General features: G+C 38.9%; 1 protein-coding gene across 1 annotated transcript in view; it reads right to left on the bottom strand.

The window, feature by feature from the left end:
- KCNK10 (potassium two pore domain channel subfamily K member 10) overlaps positions 1 to 11,709 on the bottom strand; it is a 69,166-nt gene extending 57,457 nt beyond the window's left edge. The window contains exon 1 of the mRNA XM_013940982.1: positions 11,658 to 11,709. Within this exon, the coding sequence (XP_013796436.1) occupies positions 11,658 to 11,709 (52 nt within the window). The remainder of the gene's footprint in view (positions 1 to 11,657) is intronic.
- Between the last annotated feature and the right edge of the window lie 13,873 nt (positions 11,710 to 25,582).

Genomic DNA, 25,582 nt, shown 5'->3' on the forward strand with positions numbered 1-25,582 from the left:
CACATGTGGGTAAGGCCAGAAAAACATCTGAAAAATGACAATAACCTCCAAACCCAGAATAAGAATAGAGCATCAGCACTAACTGCTTCCCTTCAAAGATTTCTTGGAGCATCCTTAAGGATGTATATGCACATTATTGACCATATCTAAAGAGTTCACACTGATACTATTTTGTATAAAGGAGAAGTAAAAATTTTTACAGTAGCATCAGTCTCCAATCTGGATAATGATTTGAATTTCCAGAAAAAACACTTTGAATTCAAGCAAATTTCAGTATTGATCCATTACTTCAAAAAAGTGGTAATTTCTCAAATTTTCTGGGCAACAGCAACAGGAATGGTTCTTTCACCATGTAATGGTCAGAAATCTTGTAAGAAGCACGTCAATTGGGAGATTTTTTAGTTCACTGGAGCTACTCTAATTGCATTTACCAGGGATCCAGGCTATTTAAACAGTCTTACATTCCTATACATAGTAAGTGACCCTTAGTTAAAGTGAATGAAGTCTTTTCCACACTTTTAAAATTTATTCTGGAATAGGACAGAGAATACATATAATACAAGCTAACTATTAAAAAAAGACTCTGTGCAAGAAAGACTTACATAAGGAAGAGGAAGTTGCTGTTTGAAATGCACTTTTTCATTCTTATTTTCTCTTATTCTTAATTCTTCATAATACAGACATTTTTCTTTTACACTTTTGGTGTGTAAGTTCCATTAGTAGAGATGCCACAGTCTGAATGATTTACCTTTCTAGTTTGTTTGTAAGACAATTATTAGAAAGTGACTGTGAGTCAAAGAAAGCTCAGGTAAATAAATGGGAGTAGGTTAAAAAGAGACTCCAGACTCATTACGCTGCACATGGCAGTATATCATATACAGAAGAGATGAAACTGTGTCACTGAGAAGCTGACCAGTCACACAGAGCTTCAAGTCAGTGCCAGGTTGATTCTGGCTGTACAGTTAAGCTGACTTGGATGCTGCTAAATAGTATATAATTTAAGATATCTCCGATCATAAGGAGATTGGTAAAAAAAACAAATTATTCAAGACTTTTCTTGTCTCATGCTCAACTTCTTCAGGTAATAGTGTAGAAATGCAGTTGTAATTTGAACTATGACAAAACTTTATAGTCACATAAGGATGGCATCTGCTGATATCACATAGCTTCTAACATCTCACAGCACCTCACAGTGTTGCCATCCTGCATCATGGATACAAAGCTACAAGCATTCACAAATCAGACTTAAGAGACAACTGTGACCTTCTAGTCAACTTTTCCCACAATTAAGCTTCACTTAAGCAAGGTATGCCAGCACAGTGGGTGCAGGTGGGTGTGAACTCATTCACCATCACTCAGAGCTGGTGAAAAACCATGAAATCACTGCTAACAATGCCAAGCTCAAAGTAATATTTCATAACTTTCAACAGAGATGTGCTAACCATGACTGCATAACTTCTTCTAATCTCAAAGCATGAACAGACTGAGAATGAATCCACCAGGAAAGTCTGGTAGACCTAACCTAAATCCTCCTACTGAGAACCTACCCAAAGCTATTTGGGCTAAAGTTCAAAATACAAGCAGGAATATCCCTTGGCTCAGCTCTTTCCTTTGCTGTGATTTGAAATACAACTCATTAGAGTCAATACAGATGTGGTCAAATCAGTCAATAGAGCCTGGAGAGTGATTCTGCTCACTCTAAAGCAGACATTTACTGAAATAGTTCTCCAGGCTCCACCAACTGTATTTGATTAGATTTCCACTGACCATAGTAGGTCTTTAGAAAGTTAGAACTCCTCTGCATTTCATTCAGATACCTACCTGTATTTAGGTATTTTATTCTCAAAATAAGTCTCACTCAAATTGCTTAATTCAGTTGCCCACACATACTATCTAGTGCCATATGAGAGACCTTAGGATATCCTGCTTGGTCTTCAGCTGTTGCACTTCAGAAGTGCAGAGGTCTCCCTTATGTCCTTCACCACACAAGCCCTATGCAGATGTCTCGGCTGCCTTACAGTCTCTTAAATGGCAGCAGATTCCTACTTCTAGAAAACTGAATAAACAAATAGAGTCTGGTAGCAATGAGCAAATCAGGTCCCACGTTGCACATCCGTGCATCATTGTAACCAAGTAACGGACCCTGCTTCTCATGAAGGCAAATTACTATGGTGGTTGTACCATCATAAAGAGGTAGTTCTGGTTTTGTTTTTGTAGCTGTCATGATTGCTGCTACCCATGGCCTCTCTGCATCACCCTTTCTTGTGAAATCCAAATTTAGCAGTCTTGACATTTAAATAATCAGTGATGGATCTGAGTTAACATAGAGCAATGTCTTTGAGATGTGTGAACTGCTTCCTTCATTTCAGCTGGGAGATTCTGCAGTACCATTTCTTTTATAATTATTTCATCATTGAGGTTTTTCACCCTTAGTAGCTAGCAGCTAATGACTTCCCTTTTTTTTCTTTAAAATGAAAAGTTGAAATTTGGGAGGATAAATCCCCTGGATAAGCTGTCAGTATGTATTTGCTATTTTAAAACCATGCCAGTACTATGATATTAAAGTATTGGGTAAGAGAAAAATAATCTAAGCACCCTTTTACCACACACCGTTGAATCTTAAGAATCTCAGCGGCACAAGTTTAAGGTCTTCCAAAATCCCTATCCAATAAAGTCAGTAACATGCTGTTTCTTCCTCCCAGGGAAGAAAAGATGAGTCAGCCCTGCTGAGATATGAACATATGGCTCTAACAAATCTAGGTACTCAAAGCACAATGTTTAAAACACTTAGATGATCCTGTAGGATAGTGATTCCAAAATAACTTGTATTTCTTTATAGGAAAATGTTTTTTAGGATGTTAACTTTTGTTATCTCCTAGTAGTTAAACTATTTATTGCCTTCATCAAATAATGGTCACAATCAGTCAAGTATCATCCAGAAATACAAAGATCTGAAGCAAATTAAATATCTACTCAATGCATCTCTTTGAGGGCAGAATGAAGAACAAACTGAAGAAAGATGAGCATAATTCTCCTATAAAGGGTTAGCCAAGTAATAGATCATCATCTATGAAGATACTTACTTTATTAGATAAAGATATTTTGTAATATGTCCATAAGATTACTTACAATCATTTTTAAACTGTGCCGTAGTTTTGTTCAGAGAGGAGCATCCCCATACATGCCTGAGGAATGAATACAGAACATAAAGATTCTTCTTTATTTTAAAAAAATATGCCTTAGGCAAGGTGCTTACTTCTAAAAGGTGGAACCATCATGTGCTTGAAAAAAGTGAATTTTGGTTATAAGCAACCAAACTTGTATTCATATCTGCCTCCCCCCCCCACCCCCCCAAGAGCATTTACAGCCTGGCCACAGGGACATTCTCTTCATTCTGTATATTCTGCACCTCTGGCAGCTGATCGGACTGTTTCACATTTTGGGCCCCTGTTCTTTTGTCATCTCTATTACTTGCAGCAGCTTTCCTTTGTCTCCTTGTCAGGTCTCAATTTCTCTTTAAATCTCCTCTTAAATTTCAAAGAGTAAACTGAAACCAAAAGCCCAGATCTAACTATGCTGGGACTTTTAAGAACATCCGAATTCAAGTCCAGACTTTGCAGCTGGACTCCAGATCCAAAGAACAAATTTCAATCCCCTTCATATATTTTATATGTCACACTCCTGGTTACAACTCCAGCTTGCAACTGATTCTATCATCCTACTGGCTTTCATATCCACCTCCAACAATAAGATATGTCCAAAATGAAATTTGCACCCTAACCTCAAAATCGTACCAGTGATCTCCTATGCTCGTATGGTGGGGCATCTGAACAACGCATAATACATGCATTTGGGACTTAATGCATCTGAAATTACTGCTTATGATTTTTGTCAATAATAACATTGGTAATAGCAAGGGAATTTTATTAGCATTTAAAGGAAAAGATGAAATCTGAATTCTTGGTCTCAGCATTTCCAGACCAAGGAAATATCCACTAAACTCTGTGGTTCATTCACATGGTAAGAGATTCAAAGTTCACTTTTGAAATATTATTTCGTTTAAATATTCTGAATTAATGTTTGATTGTAACTGTGAAAAGCAGTCCACAAAAAATATTGGGGGAAAAACAGTGGACCATGGACCAAAATGGATTGGCACTACCACCCTGAAGTACAATGTTATATGATATGCGCTGTTTTCACTTGTTGTTTTACTGTGTTGGTGTCACCGGTGGGAACTGCATTGCAGTTTACAAAAGTCAGCAGGTTCATCTTAGAGCATAGCTTCCATTTTATGTAAAATATTTTTATATACATGTTCCATAGACAAACAATACAAGTATAAACAATGTCTCAGGAATTGGAATATGAGCAGCCTCTGTGTGACAAAGGCCAGGTCCCAGGATGTTTCCAATTTCTTATAGAAAACAAAGGAAAAAAAGGAAGCATTCCAATAAAAAGGTATGAGAAAAGGTAATATTTAGTCCTTCCCTGAATGTCACTTCTTTTCCATAAAAATGCTATTAAGAAAACAGACAACTGCTCAGCATTTATATTTTCTGCTTTGGTTTTTCCTATTACACTGAGACTACTACAAAGTAAATGTTAAATATTCCCATTACACTGAATTCCATAATACCGTACCTGTTGAATCCTAATGTGCCTGTTATCCTTTCTTACCTTGGTTTCTTCATTGTTCCCTTCCCCTTTCACTCCACATACTTGCCCTATCTGCAATATAATGTCGAGTATCACTGTTTTCTCAGTGATTCCAGACATTCCTTTACTGTTAACTCAGTAAAGCTTATGGAGACAACACAGTACTGATACTTTTAAAATTAAGAATCTCATGCTGCTCCCACCGAAGTGAGTGGTAAAATTCGTAGCTCCAGATTAAATTAGGAGAATAAGATTTAAATTGTATCACCATATTTATGCACACTTCTGTCTGAAGCTGATATACTCCATACACCAGCTAGATAAACCCACATCAATTCCAAAAGCTGAACCAAAAGCTATCCAATTACAAGTGATATCACATATCTTTCACCTACAACATAGACCCAAAAGCAACCTCCATCCCTTCAGGACGGCATCGTACAGTTTTCAAGAGCTGTCCAAGGGATTTTTCAGTCCAAAAGCCTATTAATGGATTACTCTTGTACATATGTGGCAAAAATAGCATCGATATTCTTCACTGAAATGATAATTCTGTCTTAACCTCTCCAACTACTGATAATTCTACTGCTCTCTCTGTCTTAAACTTACAGCTTCATACTGCCTTTGACTCCTTTAATCTCTTTTTTTTCCTCACAGTCTGGATGATATCTTAATGATATCCTACTCTTCATCTTTCTCATGTTGACTAGAGTTCAATCTTTCCTCAGTATTACTATTAAGAAAGCCTCTGTACAGTCTTCTACTCTGCCTCTGCTTTATTACTAATTTTTCTTTTCTGATTCCTTAATTTTTCCATTTCCAGGTCATCTTAAAGATGATAGTGATGAAGCTAATAGCTCTCCACTCTCTTCCTCTCCTGCTAATCTAGTCATATCTTCCTATGTCTTACTACATTATGGTCCACAGTCTTCATCTGCCTCACAGGCAAGTTCCTCATAGCCTTTAGTAAAGCTTTGATTTCTTCATTCTGTTTTATTTGTTCTCCAAATTCTTCCAGTCTCCCCACTTCAGTGTATTTTTCAGTATTGGCTCTACACCACACACTGCAATTTATACTCACAAAAGTGCCCTCCTGTTTATGCAATCTCTATTCTCCGTCAAATCTCTCTTCAAAATCAACCTCTTACCCATGCTAATTAGGCACAGCACAGTCCTGACCTGTCAGATGGTGCAGTTGCAAGTATGATTTTGTGATACAACTAGTAAGTGCTCTATACCCTACCTTCATTTGCTGGGATCACAGCTACTGCTTTACACATCATAGCTTTCCACAGTAAAGTCTTCTTACACTGAATTACTAAGAATTGACTTTTTAGTGCAGAAGGATATAAGTTATCTAGCCCACAAGTTCCATGAAATTCTAAAAAAACTCTTGTCAAGCACTAGAGAGCCAAAAAGAGGCTAATGGAGGACAAAAAATGCGCAGACAAATCTAATGGGGTCATTGCTGCAAACCAAACTTTGACTATGTCTGTCAGGGAACACATATGCAAAACAGAGCAAACTGTACATTCATCAGGATGTATAAGAAAACTGTATAAATTAGAATGTGTCTCAGATCAAACTATTTGCCTTCCTTATGTGAGTAGGACTATTAAGTGCAATGATCCTGCTCACATGATTAAGGCAAGTGGGCACTGTGTTTATAATCAGTAGAGATAAACAGGTTAGATTTTATAGGGAAAGTTTAGGAGTATCATAGTACCCCTCAGAAGCATTTGTTGGCATAGCTTACACACCATGCTGCATAAAAAGAGGAAGGCTGCATGGCTAAACACATGCTCTTGGGGCCTAAAATGAATCACAGTTGCACTCCATCCTATAAAATATACCTCCTCTTTTAAAATATTTTCTTGAAAACAAAAGACAGAAATGAACACCCTCATTCTATTCACCTATGCCTTTATAATAAAGTTTTCCTTCTGCATTGGCCCCTTTGACATTAAAGGATGGGAAAAAACAGCAACTGGAGCAGTTTGTAACATTGTGTAGCAAGCACTAGTTTTAACTTATACTGGCTAGTCAATACTAAAGATTTCTTTGAACAAACAGCCATCAATAGATCATTCAACTCTGGTATCTGCATGAAAGTGCCCTAGAACAGCTCAGTTGCCCCACGTGTAGGCGTCCAGTGCCACCTGGGGTGTCTCAGGTGAAGTGAGAAATCCATGGCAGATGACACAGGACCTGTGCAAGAGCTGTGCCCCACTGGAGTGGCAGCTGGAGAATATCAAATGGCTTTAGATACCTCTAATGGAAATCGCAATTGAGTCTTCAGTATCTGAAAAGATGTGCAAGTAATACTAGTTTTCTCTAGTTGTAAAGTGCTGAGATAACCTTTTTTCTTAAATGATGTGATCTGTGTATGAAGATAGAGGCTATTTTACTCCCTCCAAATTGTTTTAGCATTTGATTGCAATACATATGTTCTTCTTTCAATAGCAGATCTTAGATTGCTCTAAACAAGTTAATTGTATTGCACAACACCCTTGTGCATTAGGGATGTATTAATATTTTCATTTTGCAGTCATGGAAAAAGGGAGGAACAGACAGGTTAAGTGACTCACCAAAGGTTAAACAGTAAGTCACTGGCAGAATCTGAGGAAGAACTCCTGATTCTCAACCACAGCTTGAATTCCCCACAGACCACTAACTCCCACACTAAATATCAGGATGACAATAAATGTGTGATTTTAGGGTCCCAAACTGCAGAAAACAATCCTACACAAAAGACGTCTTTGTGAAAGGACACAGGTAGTTATATCAAAACTTCAGAGTTCCAAAAGGTCAGTGTACAGATAAACATATAGCTTAAAATTCAAAGGGTTTTGGCAATCCATATCACTGAAGTGTCTGCATCAAACTGCAGACACAATGGATGGATTGGCACAAAGGATGGACTAATACCTGCTGAACATATTATCAGAGCAGAGTTTAAAATTGAACTCCATCATCTGCCTACTAAAATCATCATCAAGATAAACATACCTTCTTTGGAAAGGACATCTTGCCATCACCCTGCAAGACATTCATACTTGGGAATAATTTCTGAGCATACTGGAAAGAGTCCTATCTACCCTTCTTCAAGCCAAGGAAATTCCTCTTAGACAAACAAGACAAATTAACATATTCACTTTAGAAAAGCAGCTCTTTAAAGGAACATATTCAAGGCTATTTTCACACCATCTTAAAGTGTTCTTAAAACTATCTTTTACCAATGCATAAGCTGGAGCTTAGCTCCAATATGTGTGTTATTCCAGAGTAATTTTTCTCCAAAGAAACAGCCATTTTAAGTAAATAATAAGATAATAAGCAACAATAATTTGATATTGCTGTAATATCCAGATGTCTCCATCAGGATGAGGGACCCAATGTGTTTTAGGTTCTGTATAAAAATATATGTGCGAAGAGTTTATAAGCTAATTTAAATGAGGACAACAGGTTGGTTTAACAAACAGCAGGAGGAGTGTGGGCAAGAGGAAAGATGAGAAAAACAATTACAAGAGTTAGTGTCTTCATGGACTGCTATAAATCCAACCTTATAGTCAGAGACAATTAGATGGGAATTTGTGTGACGTATGAAACTAAAAATCTGGTCTTTCTCTAATTTCAGTATTGGATTGCCTGAATTGCCCCAAATCAAAGAAGCAAAAAACAGTGATCAGTAGATTAAATGTTTTATGACTGTATAAATTCAGGCTGATTCTTCAGTAACACAAATAGCAGCCTTTTTTTAAAATACATGAGGCCAGACAGTGTGAGATGCTGTACCTTACTCAGTGTACCCCACTCTCCCTAAAATGAATGTATTCTTGAGGTGCCTATTTGTTTTTTTAACTCATTTGTTACCTGATTCACTGAATCACTGTACATGATTACTATGTAAATTGTTATACTGGTTTTAATCAATATAAAAGAGATTCTAGGACAGCTTTCACATTAGAATACTAGAGACAAATCCAAATGACTTTTGGGATGGAGTTTGATCAGTTTATGAATGGGATTATATAGTTTGATTGCATGGGATAGTAGGGGACTTAACTGTACTTCCAGGTTTATGAAGTATTTGCTTTATTTAGAAAACACACGCAACACATACAGGGACAGCACAAATATCCTCCATACCCAAGATGAGTGTGTACTACACAACAGGATAAAAGCACAATTCAGTCTCCATGCCCTAATCATTCCAGTCTAATGGCTGAGAAATCAACCTCCAATTAGCTGTGTGTCAGACACAATTCCTCATGTCAATTCTCCTCCTTTAAACCTGTTCTCTCCACAAAGCCTTTCTATGGTATATTGATCTTTGTTGATGTGAACTGAAAATACCAGTTTTATGCAAGAAACCATCAGGCTCTAATCTATTTATCTAACTAAATATTTATAGTACAGTCAGCATCATGGAATTTCAGCATTAATTCATTTCACTGGCTTCCATTCTGATCTGGGTTCAAACCAGCAACATCATCAGTCCCAAGCCAGCTGTATCTCCACAGTGAAATTCCTGGCCTTTAGAAAATGTGTATCGTTTCTAGAAAATATTGCCTGGAATAATCTAATCTAAAACAATCTTTGAGGATACCATAGCTCTCTTTCACATCTTAAGACTGCTGTCTTCCTTGCCAGAAACATCCGTTGATATACTTCAACTACTGTTAGTACAAGTTAGCACAGTTCATAATAGACAAAACTGTGGAAATCACAGGTACTCTGTCTGACAACCAGAATAGGGCACTATCATACAATCATACAACACATACTGGGATGACCCTGGCATCTGAGGGTGAACATTAACTGGACATGAGTTCTGCTTTTAAGAATTAGGATTGCTTTTATCCTTGTGCTGCCAGATTTCTGCATGTGAATCTTTCTATCTAACTTCAGTTCTTAACTCCAAAGATATCATAAACTATACAAAACGTAACATCATTCATCACATGTACATGTAGAACAAACTATATACATGATTGTATTCATTCATTCATTTTAGGGTTCTAGTGTTTTTTTGTAGATCTTTGCTAACATTTTTATCTAGGTAAATACACTCTTGTTTCAAAAAAAATGGAACTCTAATCTACTATGTCTTCTGCCCACACCACTAATTCTTCAGTGGAACTATGTGTGTATAATATCATAGGACTGTTCATATATGGATTAAAGGACTGGATCTGCGACAACTTTTCCTTACCAATTTGCCTCGTCCGTGCCACTGATTTTTATCTATTTCCTGAGTCCCTCAGAGAATTAGAAATTAGCATTTTTTGCTTCCTTCCTGGCTATACATTAGCACCCTCGCTGTCCAGCTAATGAAGTCAATACACTGAGGGGAAATAACAGGTAGGATTCTTCAGTCCTTAGCAGGGATTTATCTCAGCAGAAAGGAAACCTGCTGGGTTTGAGGTGTTTTACCTGTTTCAGTACACTGAGGTTTTGGATACATTAGTAGATTGTGACTAACCACCTGTTGGAGCCATATACTTTAAAGCTGATTGCAAAGCACAGCAGCTATATACAGAATGCCATCAGTACAGGCAGGAAAAGGGAAAGAGAAAAAATGGCTTTTTTGCAGTAAAAGACATTTTGCAATACATAAAACAAAGCAGAATGAAGCAACAGCAAACACAAATTCACAAAAGCACCTGGGAAGAGCAAATTTTCACCATGCAGAATTTTGACCATAAGTATAGAATAGAGAGTTACTAAAATCATGGAATCTCTGCTAGGGCCACTGCCCCTGTGTCCACTGTGAAGCAGAGGGCGGAGGAGGCTTACATGTCGATATCAGCCTCCACCTAATTAAAGATGTAGTAAGGCTTAAACTAAAGCTTAATTGTGTATACTATTCAAATACCACATCAGATCCGCTCAGCAGAAAGATGTCTATCCTGCTGTATTCCTTCTACACCAGAAGAAACTGTTCGTAGTATTTCATTTTGTAGATATCAGGGCAGGGAGGATGACAGACAAACAGACCACTATAACCAAACCTGCGGAACAAAAATGAATAATCAAAGCCCGGGCTATCACTTTGTACTTCCTGCAGTCCCTCCTGAACAGCAACTGGCTGCCAGCAGTTCTGCTGCAAACCTGAGCATATGGCTTCAACTTGTTCTGCTCTTGTACTGATGCACAGAAGTATGACACACCAGTATACAAATTGCCATCGGGGGGGGAGGGGAGGGGAGGGCTAAGTCACTTCTTCTGTAGGTTGCATATGAACCTCCTCCCCATGCCAGAAAAGGAGAGTATTTCATTATGGTTTATTTTAAAACACAACTTGGATCATTTTACTGAAAACCACTGCACTGGCGTAAATCTCCTTCCACCATCACACAAACACACTCCCCAGAACAGACTCCAAATCTAACTATAGAGTTAATCAAACTACCTACTTGGGCTGATCAGTTGTTAACAGGATGGAGTAAAGAGTCTAAAGGTCCCTTTGGGCTCCGTTATTTAACGTGTCTTTTGTATTGCCCACCCTACGGGTTATATTGCAGCAGCATTTTGCTCCAGTTGCTTGCCAACAGACATTTGCCATCAAGAAGCCCTGAGCAAGCAGTCACATCTGTGTCCACTCCTGTACCACCCATTTAGCAGAGACAATGATCACTAGAAACAACAAAGGAGCCACAGATGAAACAAAACAAACAATGCTCTGAGCCAGAGATCAGAGCCATCCCAGGCAAGTTTGCCATAGAAATACCCAAGAAAAAGGGAGGGGATATAGAACTATAAAACTTGCATCTAAAACAGGTTTTACCTATGCACCCACCCAACCCCATATCTGAGGAGCATTTTCTAATGCACTGCTAGAACTGAGCAAGAAAGACGGAGCAGTACACATGGGAAGCAGATGAGCATCCAACGTCTCCTCCCATCTGGAGTCAAATAGTCTCCTACGAGTCACTAGGCAAAAGGAATAATAATAATTGTTATTATTATAGTAATAATAGAAATAAAGAATCACCAACCTTGAGGATCCCAGTTCACCTGTTTTCTTGGAGTCTCGATTGGAAATTTCATCGCTTCCTTTTTGCACAAGGAGGAAAAAAAAATTAAATAAATTCCCAACCTTCCTGTCTCAATGCTGCAGTCAAACAAATTAATTTCAAATTATAGGGAGCCTGCGCTGTTTGACTGAGGGGAACTGGTGGTTGCCAAGGAAAGAAATACACAAATAAATCAAGAAAGGTGGGGAGGGGAGGGGAGGGAAGGGAAGGGGAGGGGAGTGGAGGGTTTTGTACTGGTGAGGTGAGGAGGGGTGCAGGCACCCCAGCAGAGAGAGGTGAAGAGATGAAGTGAGCACTGGAGTGGGTCTGGGGGGAGCAGGGACAGGGCAGCTGGAGATGGGCAGCAGGTCCGGGGTGCTGCTGGCTCTCAAGGAGGCTCCCAGCAGCTGGCTCGCCCAGTCCACCTGCAGATGTCAGGCAGCAGGGTCCTCACTGCAGCCCAGTACCTCTGGCTGTGCCCACCTGAGGGGACACCCGGGCTGGCGAGCCTGCAGGCTTGCAAGGGTTGGGGGATCCAGCCAGCCCCCCCCGCCTGACAGACACCTCCCACACGCACATGCACTTTCCAGCCTCAGCCACCCCAAAAATGAGCCCACCTCAGCTCAGCCCCGGGCACTATGGGGGCAACAAAAGTCAGCCATCCAGGGTGAGCTGCAGCGGCATGGCTGGCGAGAGGCTGGGGGAGCACCCTGGCTGAATGCAGCAGCAGCCGGGCTAGTGAGGAGAGACAGAGAAAGAAGAGGAGAAGGAGGAGGAGGAGGAGGAGGGAGCCACCCTATAGCTTTGGAGGGAATTCACTGAGCCCCTCTCTGCACTGGCTTAAAAAGGGGGTGGGGAGAGGAAGGTAGGGGAAGATGCTGGAGTCCCTTTGTAAGAGGAAGTCGCAGGGTGCTCTAAGGAGGAGAGAGGAGAGGAGGGGAGGGCAGGGGAGGCTCCCACTGGTACTTACTAGGTATCCTTCCCTGGAGGAGGATGCAGGCTTGTTTGGCGGAGTTTGCAGCCGGAGACACGCTCGACTAGCTACTAGCAGCAGCAGCAGCACATGGCAGGAGCACAGCAGTATCCAGTGTCTCTGCAGCACGGGGGGAGGGGAAGGGAGGGCAGAGGGATCATCAAAGCCCAGGCACAGTGTGGGGCAGCAGCCCAGCCGGTGGCCCTGGGATCGGACACCCCGCAAGCAAGACTCCTGCCCCTTTTCTCTTCACACTCCCCTCCGCACGGGGTTAAGGATAGCCTCCTGGCATCAAGGCAAATCCAGGCAGAGCTGAGAGACGTGGTCCACCTGGGGAGAAGGGGCAGGAGGATTAGGAGGGAAACTCAAGGAGTCTCAGTGCCCTCCTACGCTCTCAGGGATTTGGGGTAAATGGAGGACACTTGGCCATTATCAGACACTCGCTGTTTGCCAAGTCTGCATTCTTCCTCCTCTCCCTCCTGCTCCAGGTGATTATGCTTTCCTTCCTCAAGTCCAAAACAGGCTGGTACCAGTCTAGGTTGGAAAGGTCTCCAGCTCAAATCACAGTATTTGCCTCAGGCTCCCTCCCTTAGCCAGAAAAACAAAACCCCAGCCCCTCGGGGGACTGAAAGGAAGAGTGTGTGAGGTTAACCCTGTCCTGCCTCCTCTCTTTCACAGTGGAGATGAACTCATTGCATGAAGGGGAAAATTCACTGGGGATAGTTTGAGGGAGAGACCCCAAAATTCACATGGGTCATGTATCAGTGACCCATATCAGAATCAGCCCTGAGGTCAGGACCTTCTGAATTTTCAGGAAACATGGTTGTAATCTAAACTTAATCCCTAAGGCAATTTTTCCCCTGCTTTTGCCCATATCTATTTTTGCCCAGTTCCGCTCTCTGTCTGTCTTCCTTTCCCATCTGTTGCTCGGATGTTAGTTAACTGTGAGAAAAGGTGAAATCTGCTGCGGTGAAAAGCAAGGTAGTCTGAAGTGTTGTGGCTCTCCTCAGGAAACTCTTACTGTGGAGGTTAGCACGCTGTTTTCATATCCACATTCAGGAGCTAAATAAATGCACAAATCCATGCTTGTCCCCAGTCTTTGTTCAGCCCTAAGCAGAAAGGGCAAATCAATATTAGTGGCTCCACTTTTATATGTTGGTGGTGCGCAATAACATAGCTTGAAGGAACTAGAAGGAAGTAGTGCAGCAAGTTTTCTTGGGGGGAGGTGCCGGGTGTCTCTCCTTTCCCTAATCCAAGCACCCCTGTGGCTCTTGTTTTGTGCTGTACAGGAGGAGGCGGGAGAGGCTGCTGTAAGGGAGGACATGGAGAGAATGATAATGAGCCTGCTCAGTCATACTTGAATTTGAGATGATTGCAGTGATGACACCAGGAGCACAAGGTATTTCCTTTGCAAGCAAACCATGATGCATTCTGAAGAGGCTTTGGGATTCCTGTTGACATTACTTCTGCAAACTGAATGGAAACAAAATTGAGGGTAGACTTTGCTAATTGTGCTATGTGATTGCTTGAATCATGATTGGGAAATCTTTTCATTATTCTAGTAACCAAGGAAGACTTTAAAAAAGACTTCTCAGTCCAAGAAAAGGTCACTTGTCAAATGTGCACCAATAAAGGACTACTTAAATTACATATATATATGTATATAACTTTTTCTCAGCATTCAAAACAGTTTCCAGTTTACTGGTATCCTCCTTGTACTTTACTGAGAAAAAAAACCATACAGTCATATATCACTCAGTCATGGTGACGATCAGCAACTGATGAAGTGGGTTTTGTGCTGCAGACATCTGTCCACTGGGAACTCACCTGAGATCACCAAACTCAAACAGGCTACTGAAAGGCCAACAGCATTTAATTCCTGCTAACATAAGCAGAAAATAAATACATAGCCTAGAGGTGAAATCTTCAGGTAGTTCATTACCAAGCCTTTGTAAAAAACAGATCTTGATTGTTATTGTTTAAAGAAGAATTTTCATGTGGCCATATGAATCTTTTATTATTAAACTGACCACAGGGAGACATCTCATATTTGTTTGACTTACAGTATCATAAAAACACTAAGTTCATTATAATGACACAGTATCACGTTCTTGTCTCTTGCATCTTAATGTTCCCATATTCCCCCAAAGTACCTGTAAGCTCTACACAAACATTTGCCCTGGCTCCAGCTATATGGTTTAAAAATCCTGTGGCAAATGAGTTCTGCTCTTTTAAGAATACTACCAGGTACAGAAACTTACAATATCATATAACTGTTTTGCAATTTTTTACCATGTTATGATCATGGAAATCTTGCTCAATTATTTCAATGCCTCAGACTTGCAGTTTTTATCCAGTGGGCCAATTTATTCCCAAAGTAACTCATTTAAAATCAATGGGGCTACTCCAGAGATGAATTTGGCACAATGAGTGCATCTTTCACAGACAGCACAGCTGTTGCATAGAAACGTAACTATTATCTTATGCAAATAAAAGGCCTTTCACCCCTCAGTGATGTGGAATTCTCATGACAGGGAGAACTGGTGCCTTTAAGCTATAATGTTTCAAGCTGTTATTCTGTCAACTTTTATAAGCTAAGTGGATTCAGTAATGTTTAATATTTAAATGGGAGACCACCAAGAAAAAAGATAAATATAGCATGATCAATCTACTTTACTATATGCATGAGAATTTTCAGGACTTGACTTCATATTGGTAATTTATCAAACTGATTTACTTAAATTCCTTCTGTTTATGGTTCACTGTTCAAACTGAGTATCCTCAGAGTTGGTGTTAGTTGAGAATCAATGCCTTACAGAACTGGGCCTGTGACCATCACAACACAATAGACAAGAGGCTTTCTATTTACAAGCAATTTCACTGACAGAAGAATAAAATGCTAAGTGCCCTTTTACTGTTCATTAGTAATATGTCATGAGTGATTTAGAAGCTGTTCTGATGTAACTCAAAGAAAGCCGCAGCAAAACAGACGAATAAATAGAGCTTATACCTACTTAAATCCAGTGAGCAGGAATGCAAAAATGTATCAACAGTACACAGAAATCACCTGAAACTTGTATGTTCCATTTCTTGGATGCACCGAAGAGATGAGACTTGGTTAGACAGACACCTGTGATAGTCTTTGTGTCATCACTTTGCAACATTCATGAATATAACCATTCAGTTATGGTTGAATATAGGGTTGTCTGAAAACTGATAGTTCTGATTTTGAAGATTATTCTTTGTTCAGTTTATTGGCACAGGACTGCTCTTATTTACACTCAGACCAGGAGAGCCAGAGGAACCCAAGTGAAATGCATTCTGTTCTTTATACTCTATTGACCCATCCTTCAGTGCAATGAATTTGGACAGGATCCAGTGCAGAATCCCTTTATTATTCTTTATTCTCTAGGAACCCTTCTGTCTAGGAAGACCTTTTTAAGCCTTCTGTCTAGGCTAACCTGAAAAACTTCTAACTTTGCCAGGATGGTTTTCAGAAACCATAGTGTAACTAGGAATCAAGATGTTAACTAAGAATCAGGACTACTATGTACTGTGCAAGAAAAAACAACCTACTATTTTGTATTCTACAGTATGAAGTTCCTTAGCAGTTGTTAAGTCTTAGTGTGCAAAGCTGGGTCTTCACTCATTCAGAGATGAATCCAGAGAACAGTAAATACAATTCTTATTGCCAGAAATAGTTTCAATGAAATCAGTGAGAATACAACACCTCAGTAATAGCCATTTCCAGGGTAGTATCTTCTCAAATGTAACCTGTTTGAGTTACAACAGCATGTCTGCAGATTCTTTGCCCAGCAACACCACACAGAATACATTGTAGATCCTGCCTTTCATGTCCTAACATATTATTCATATTCCCAGCCCCACTATAAGCGACCCTCCCCTAAATGCCAGAACTGGAGAAGGGATACCTGGTTCACAGTCTGTAATCACCTTCTTCATTCTCAGTTCTTTCCTGGTAACACTTCTTCCTTAGCCAGACTCAAGCTTTTAGACACTCGTTATATCAGTCCACTCCCTTTCTAAGGCCAGCATGGACTCCAGTGGAGTACATACCTCACATTTTAAAATCTGTCTGAAAAAATAATGTATATGCATATTATTAGTATAAATATATTAGTAATAACATTTTGTCAGCAAAAGATCTGCCCTGTCAAAGGGCAGTACTCAAGCCGCATAGTACTGAGCCTCTGCCTGAACCCGCTTACATCTGTTTCACATCAGTTTGACTTCAGTACAATTACTCCTGAATCATAGTCATAGGAGAATTACAATCTGGCCCTTAGTCTTTCCATGATGTCTCTGAAGAATCCTCATAAGATCAAAGACTGATATCTGACAAAAACAGCAAGCCTATTTAATAAAAACAAGCCACCAAATTCATTTTATAGCAGTGCTGTTCTCTCATGCCATTTTCTTAAGATTTCTTATGAGATAGATATATGATGCTATACCTGAGCAGACTGATAACTGTCCTCTTTATTAAACAGGAAATTTGGGGTTGGCTTCCAGAGATACCTATGTTTCTTTGACATTCACACCACTATGAGTGTCAAGAAAGGAGGGGCACACGCTGAAGGCAGCCCAGGCAGTTGGAGTTTTTCAGGACCCTGGACAGTCGAAAGCTCCCCGCGAGCCTCGCGCTAGAGCCCGGGGCAGAGCAGGGAGGCCTTGGGCTCTGCCTGGTGAGTTCTCTCCTCGTGCCTCTCTGTTCAGATCATCACACTGTCTAGGTCTGCCTGTCATCCTCAGTGAGTTTAAAATACTGTTATCCTAAAAGATTTAGCTGTAGAGACATTACAAACTATTACAAATTATATTAGTTTATGTATACAAATATGTTTACAAATCTTATTGAAACAAGAGGGTCTAAGCGGATACAGTGGGAGCTTGTGAGAGGTTGATTGTATGAGAGAAATACATGATGCAAGAAACCATGGGTTTGAGCCTTCTTGGGGCATGAGCTTCCTGGTCTCATGTGCTCATGTCTCATGTCTCTTATGAGAGTTTGGTCTGCCAAGGCAATGCCATATATGATATCTAGAGTTTGTAAAATAATAAAGCAGCAGGCACAGGGGAAGAGTAGCACACAAAGTATCTGGACAGGAAAAATGAGAGACAGTGGATGAAGGGAGTGGATATGACATACTGACAGAATTATAGGCAACCAAGGAATTGACTGAGGTTAAAAGAGAATGGGAGAAACCAAAAACCTATAATATGAATGAGGAGCATAGATGGCCTTGACATGAAAAGGGTAAGGATAAGTGGGGTGGACGCAGACTCTTTAGCTTGAAAGCAGAATGGGGGATAAATGAGTGGAAGTGTTTAATGCACTACAGAAATATATTAAATCACAGCTGCACATACAGTAGTTACTCAAGGACTGGTATAAAATTGCACCACTTGAGTAGATCAAGGAAAGTAGAACCAAATATTGTGGTTTGATGTATACTCTTGTTGCTCTAATGCTTGTTGGTTAATGCCTTCAAATGTAAGGAATACATTTACTAAACTTTATACTTAGAACTATGCAGGGATCCTGGGCAAGACTTCAGATTATTTTCCTTATTGCTGTTTAGCCTGACTATGTCCTACCTAATCTACAAGACTAGTAGGACTAATCCAGCTACACGCGAGAATGCATATCCTGTATTCTCCCTGATCTTGCTTCCAGCAGACAAGATAGCAATTGTATCAGCCAGTGGGGCAGGGGCCATATACACCGAAGGGGATAATGCTGGTCTCAGAAGCACTGTCTCACCACCCATTTTACTGAAAACTGTCATCATTTCTTAGAATCAAGCATGCCACTAACTGCAGCTGTTCCTTTCAGTGCTTTTCCACACAGTATATGGCCTAAGCAGCCTATTAAATCGGAGGATTAATGCAACTATAGAAGAGTTAAAGTAGGGAGAAACAGTCTGTGCAGACACCGTTCACTTTGACCAGTCCTCCTGTAGCTTTCAGTCATGCTTATTTCTTTTCTACTCTGAATAGCAGGGGAAGAAAGAAGCTATACCGAGCATTTAAAGGGCTGACTACAACTCTTGCATTAATCATCATCACTTTTATAGTACTCAGAAGAGCTTTACTACTTTCTAAATTAGGGAACAAATTTCTCACATGGCCCATGCATAGTAAGTAGCTCTTCCCAAAATATGAAAGCAATGGTATTTGGTATGGAGCTGTGGTGTAAGGAATGCAATGAGGCTTCCTACTCAGTTTCATTCCAAGCGCTTTCCCCCACCTTCCCTCACCTTTGTAGCCCAGGACATGCATGTTTCCAGCCAGTCAGAAGCCAAACTTTCACACTCAGTAGCTTAGCCACTGTTTGAAAGGCTAACACTCTGAATTGCCTAGGTCTCTATACTTGCATGCCACTGGCACCTTCAGTGCTGGATCTCTCAGGGGAAAATGACTTTGAAATAGGATGATGTTTCAAGCAAAATCAAATCAATAAATTATTATTTTGTTGTAGGAAACAGTGGAGGCAATGTTCTGAGTGTAAATTAGAAATTATTAATATTAATTAGAGGATCAGTGTGCCAGACACTGTAACAATAAACCAGAAAACTTAGCTCATGACAAAATGTCTCAATATGTTAGCAAGGAAGAAAAAATATTCCTGCATTTCTGAAGATGCATAGCCCAATAGTAGGTGCATCTCCACCTGAGTTTCTACACAAATCATACATAAATCATACATACTCATGTATATATAGTCATGAATAAAAAATACAAATACAAACTCATGAGCGGAGTCTAGTGGACTTGGTAGAAAAAGCAATGAATAGACTAGATTCATTCTAGTATATGTCACCACCTACAACAAGTACCTTGGTGACCATGTTCTCCATTTCATTAACTGTTTCAGAGTATTTGGTGGGAGAAGATAATCGTGCAATTACAACAATTTAGATATAACATGGAAAGAGACTGCTGTGTTATTCACACATTGCATACTCTCAGTAAAGTGAGAAGCTCACTGTCAATCAACCGAGAGACTATGGCTTCTCACAGTTAGCTGATCTGCTACAGCTTACAAACCAACAGGTGATATGCATTTCATTCTGCTACCTATGACAAGAAATGTGCCACAATATATAATTATAGCAAGCTTCTGGACTATCTGTAGTCTGGGAATATAAAGGCAATGAAGAGGTTACATGAGTAATTGGACATTGTACTGAGGATTGTGTGAGGGTATTGTACATACCATGTCTTATGCTGAAGAATGGAAAAATGTAATCTGCATAAACTTCCTAAGCTAACGGTAGCAAGTTCTCCACAAGCAGCCTCCTTTACACATTTACATTTTGAATGCACACATTCTTTGAGCTTTTTATGGAGTAATTCAGGAATGTATCCTTACATCTCTAAAACGGGTGCAGTTATTTCTATATATAAAATATAGAAGACTTGGGCTCTTTTCTTTGAAAGGCATAATATAAACTGCTATTATTATTTACATTTTCCCATTACATTTGTCCATAAAGATCCTGCTTAGCAGTTTTAAACTGTTTCTTTACTACACAAAATAATGGGATGCAGCTAATCTCTAGTTCCCAGAGACATTACACACTTATTGAACAGTCAGATCAAAACTACCAGTACTACAAAATGCATGTACAGCTCATAAACACTCTACCTCTTTTTTTGTTACAAAGTAATAGTTTCACAAGGCTGTCCATTAAGGGAAGCACCTCCCCTTCATTTAGAACACTTCTTTGAAGCACCAAAGAGTATTGGGGAGTGGTGCCTGGTGTTTTATAGCAGCTGTGAACCAAAACTTTCAAAAGTGACAAGTTATTTTCCAAGCCCAGCTGAAGACAACTTGAGAAAAACAGTTTTCAGACAATGCTGTATGTTCATTCTAAGAAAAAGATGCCCCTTTAAATCATTTCCAGTTGACCATCCAAAACCTCAGGAATCCAAAACAATTAGTCTTGATCCATAGTTATAAAAGACTAGAGCCCAGGTTCCCAAATGTATTTAGGCAACAAGCTTCAACTGAGTCAGTGGCAGTTAGGCTCCTAAATATCTTGTGGATTTCATTTTAAGAAAACAACACCAAATCTATCAGGACTGTAATCACGCTAATGCAATTAAAGAAGAAAGAATTTAACACACAACTATGTTGGCAAGCATTTTGAATAAAGAAAGCAGATGGAATGTGTGAAGGTCTGTTGTCATCTACACACAGAGTGGTAAAAATGGAGTTCAGAGGTATTGCAGAAGTGCACATTTACGGTGCAAGTTTTCTGAATGCCAAGTTAGAACTCCAAGCAGCTATTGTTATATAAATGTTGACAGAAATTTGACTCTATTGACAATAGGTGCCTCTAAATATACAAACAGCAGTGGAAGTTTGCCATTACAGGTCTGTGCTAGATAGATCAATAAATTGCCTTTGCCAAAGCCTGTACTTGATATTTCAAGGAGAAACATAATACAGCTAATTATATTTTCTATAGCATCTTCCAGCTGAGTATCTGAAAACACTCTACTAGGAAAAGTGAATCATGGAAACCTTTTAGAATAAATATTATTATGGCCATTTAAAGATGACGTAATTGGTGATCTAGCATCTCATCTAATTTCACGAGAATCTTGAATAGAGTGAAAGACAAAAATGAGATTCTCCAAAGCCCAACCATTTAGTCACAAAAAGAGGATAATTTTATGATGTAAGATCCCAAACTGGTATACTGAACAATATTTTTGTTTAAAAAAAAAGTAAGAATCAAGACATATATATCTGTTACTATCGTTTTGCTTTGTAAAAGTATACTTCTTATTCTAGAAGTTCATTCCATACAAAATTTGCTGTGCATAAAACCACCCTTCCTCTCAGTTACCACAAAGATCAATGAATTATATAAGCTGACTATTACTTTCTGGCAACATAACACCATCCTTTAATTACAACTAATATCTCATTCTTGATTTTGTGACAGTCCAAAAAGAACAAATCATAAAAGATCTTTAATTTTTCATTTTTTCTAATCACAGAAATCTATACCTGCCAATTTATCCTTGTATGCCAACTTCATTTTTCTCATTCCCATAATTCTTTTTGTTTTTTCAATCTTTATTCCAACTTTCTTGAAGAGCAGTGGCCAAACCTGGATGAAACACAGACATGGTCATTAAGGATCAGTTGTAACTTTAATTACAAAGAAAACATTTTTGCATTATTTTCTATGCTTTTTCACATAGTAAAGCATTTTGTTTCTCTCATAACTTGGTAAAGACATATATTCAAGGCAAACTACAGAAAAGCTGGGATCCTATTGTTTCCTCTGTTCTCATAGGACACACTCACTGAAGCACTGGTATCAGTACTCACTTAAGCTGTGGCACGCTAAAATAAAAGAGATGACATTTGGTGTTTGACTCTTGAGCATGTTTTCTCTGCTTCAGAGGTATGACATCTTCATGGCAGCTAGGATTTGGTTTTGTTCTATTTCACTCAGATTTTGGACAGATATTTAAACAAGATTTTTTCTTTTGTTTTTACAAATATATGTTTACAAAACAACAGCTTTTGAGATACAGTGAATAGGTGCTTTGTGCATGATAATTCTCTAAGATTATGGCTGTTTGTCACAAAACTTTCCAAAATGGATAATATTTAAGTTCTGGCTTTACAAATCATGTCACTAAACTGAGGATCTATTTTTGGCCTATTTTATCCTCAACCATCACATTCATTATTCATTAATTAGGGGTTAGTAATACAAGGCAGTCAACTTCCTTTTGTTAGCATTCTTTTCTGATTCACACATAGTAGGAGGAGGAAATCCAGCTGTTGCAAACATTGGATACACAACAGTCTGACAGACCATAGCATCTTTAGAGATGGAGAGGCTGCCATGGGAACTGACTCTCCTTTTTCCAGCTGAAAGTAAACCTATATAGCTATATGTTTCATTATTTTGGAGAATCAGATTTTCAGATCAGTGACACTGCAGCAGCCACAACACAATAGCATGAGCTCCCTACAAATAATGTAATCCTCAGAATCTACAAAGATCTAAAAGAAATCACTGAAATCTTCAAATGAAAAGAAGATTATCAGTGGCCAAAAAAATGAATGCAGTCTAGCTCTATTTTCAGCAAATGAAACTGCAATCATTTTCCTTGCAAAGATAAAGCAGCAGGTTTGACGTGGCTGAGCTACTCCCACCCCCTTTTCTGTTTTGTAAATGAAAGATTTGCGCTATTGTCTGAACTATACTAAAATAACCAATTTTTCTTCAGTCAGTTCCACAGTAACAAAGAAAATATATCTCCACATCTGCAGATCTGAAGACAAAGGTCTAAAAGGGAGTCTTGTCCTCACCTCCACTTTGTTTTGAACATAAGTGCTTTGTTTTATGCCATCTTCCTTCCACAGATATTTTCTTTGCTCTAAAAATTGTTAACATTGTGAAATCCAAGAACAACTGAAGTCATTTTAAGCTTGCGTTAAGCTTTAATAAATTAAGTAACTTACATGTCTAAAATTGCTATATCTCCTCAATCTCTAGACTTGAGAGATATGACTATCAAACACCACTGAGAATCAAATTGCTACAGCTTCAGCAAAGTGGATAACAATTCTCTCCCCGTAACTTCTGGTATACATGTAGATTTTTCTGGGTACTTACTGAGTAGCATGTTGCTTTATGGTTGCCAAGTGTCTCAGCTCTTTATAGATGAAGATAAGGACATCAGTTGTCATGGCTCAGACAGAAAGGCCTTAGGCAACATGAAGCTTCTCCAGAAATTCTTCCAGAGTCTGAGAAAGGTGAAAGAAGGAAAAAAGAATAGCATGGGGGAAAGGAAGAACATGGCTAGCCATAAGTAAGATACCAAGACAAGCCCAAGGTGGTGCCAAATGACTGAAAAATTGTGAACATAGTATCTGTATCATAAAAAGGAGGAGAAAATGATCCAGGCAGTGACTAGTTTGACCTCAATGCTATTCAAGGAGTTAGTATATACTTTAAAGGAAACTGAAATCAAGACCATGGAAGTAAATAGAAAGTGAAATAAAATACATAGTTTTTTTTAAATCAAAAATATGCTGTGTCACACTACCTCAATACCTTTTCTTATAACTAACTTCTTAAACAAGTTTAATACAGAGGGCCTAATCTACCTTTGTTTCAGCAAAGCAACACAATGCCTTATGGGAAATTATTATTTCAGGTGCAGAAGATGAAAATGAATACAAGAACTGTGAGGGGGGAGACACACCTAGCTAAAAGAGAAACACAACAGGTTTTCTTAATAGGTAAATTACATGGATAGAAGAGAGATTACTGGGTTGTGCCCCTAAAAGACCAGTCTTGGAAAAGTTTTGATACTTTCACTGTAAATTTTGAAAAATAGCAAGAGATATGGGAATATTAATTGAACGTAGGATGGGTATGAGCCATCAATGTGAAAGTCTTGGAAAAGAAAGTTTATATCAATCAAGTAAAGATTTCTAGGAGAGATCTTGCTAGAACAGATGAAGAGAAAAACTACTCGGGTTAGGGGAATGGGAAGTCTATAAGAATTGGACAGAAGAGTATGAAGACTTCTTCAGAATAGGGTCTAATACTGGCACAACATCAACTGAGTATACACTGAACATGAATTTAAAGGTTTCTAGCCATTTGAGGAATTAAATTCCTAAGCAAACATTTAAATAGGGCTGTAAGAATAAAAACATACTACTTTTAAGACAGAGCTTGAGTAGCTTATGGAAGAGATTTATGTAATGTCATTGCCTGTCATTAAAGAAACTGTGATGGGACAAAAGACTTCTTTCTATCCTAGTCCTATTTTTCTTATTTCTACATTCCATAACTGATTCACTTACTGAGAGTAAATTTAACCCGTTCTAGTCTGGTGTGGAATCGCTATACTTCATTACACTACTCTTTAACAGCCACAGATATTGAAGTTTAATATTAAAAAACAGCCTTTTCCTACTGGTTTCAGTGACATTACATTGAAGACAAATATTCTGTCCTTAGCACTCATCCATATCATGCAATCTGTAGTTTGGATATTTATTATTCAAAGGAGAGATGCCTTTTCCATTTTTATTGATAAGGAACACAGTACAAAAAGACCCTTCCCAAATATGCAGACAAGTGCACTAACTCTAAGTGTCTCCATTTTTACTACTAACCACGAAGGTGATTTAGACTGCAAGATACTAAGGCACCCAAATCAGCATACACAAGATCACACAAGTCACTGACGAAGCAATAAACAGTCCCAGGGCACCCTGACTCTTGGGTCTGTGAACAGCTCATCAAGCTGAACTCCCTTTCTTTTGTGATGCACACAACTTTCTATGGCAAAAAAATAACAATATAAAGGAAGTGTCTGCATACCAAGTTTAAAAACAGTAAAACAGGTTCTGTCTAAATCCACTGAACTTGAATATTCCTTGTCTTATGAAGTCAGTATCAACATACAATTTAGTAAGTAGCAGGTGTTTTCCTTGGAATATAACTGTTAGCTGAAGGAAAGTCCTAGACTGTGTAACAGAAGTGCTCATTGCAGTTCTTTCTATGACTTTTTTTTTTTTAATATTAATGAAATGATTCTGAAGAACATATTACTCTCAAAGAATTTCACCGCAAGAGTTAAACTTCATACTCTCCGTTTTGCTTCCTGCCATTTTCTTGCCCATTGCTTTCTTTCATACATTTTTACAAGTGGTTAAAGTGACAGAAATTGCTATTCTTTATTAAGCAAGGCCTGCAAGAGATTTTCTCAGTCTGTTTTCTTTATCTTCCTGTAAGGAAAGCACATAACCTAAATTAAAAAAAAAATATATATATATATATATTCCAGTTGGGAATTTCAGCCTATTTCAATTAAAATTGTATTTCACATTCATGCACAAAGCCATGAAGATACT

Source organism: Apteryx mantelli, chromosome 4 (genome assembly GCF_036417845.1).
Source record: "Apteryx mantelli isolate bAptMan1 chromosome 4, bAptMan1.hap1, whole genome shotgun sequence".
Taxonomy (NCBI): Eukaryota; Metazoa; Chordata; class Aves; order Apterygiformes; family Apterygidae; genus Apteryx; species Apteryx mantelli.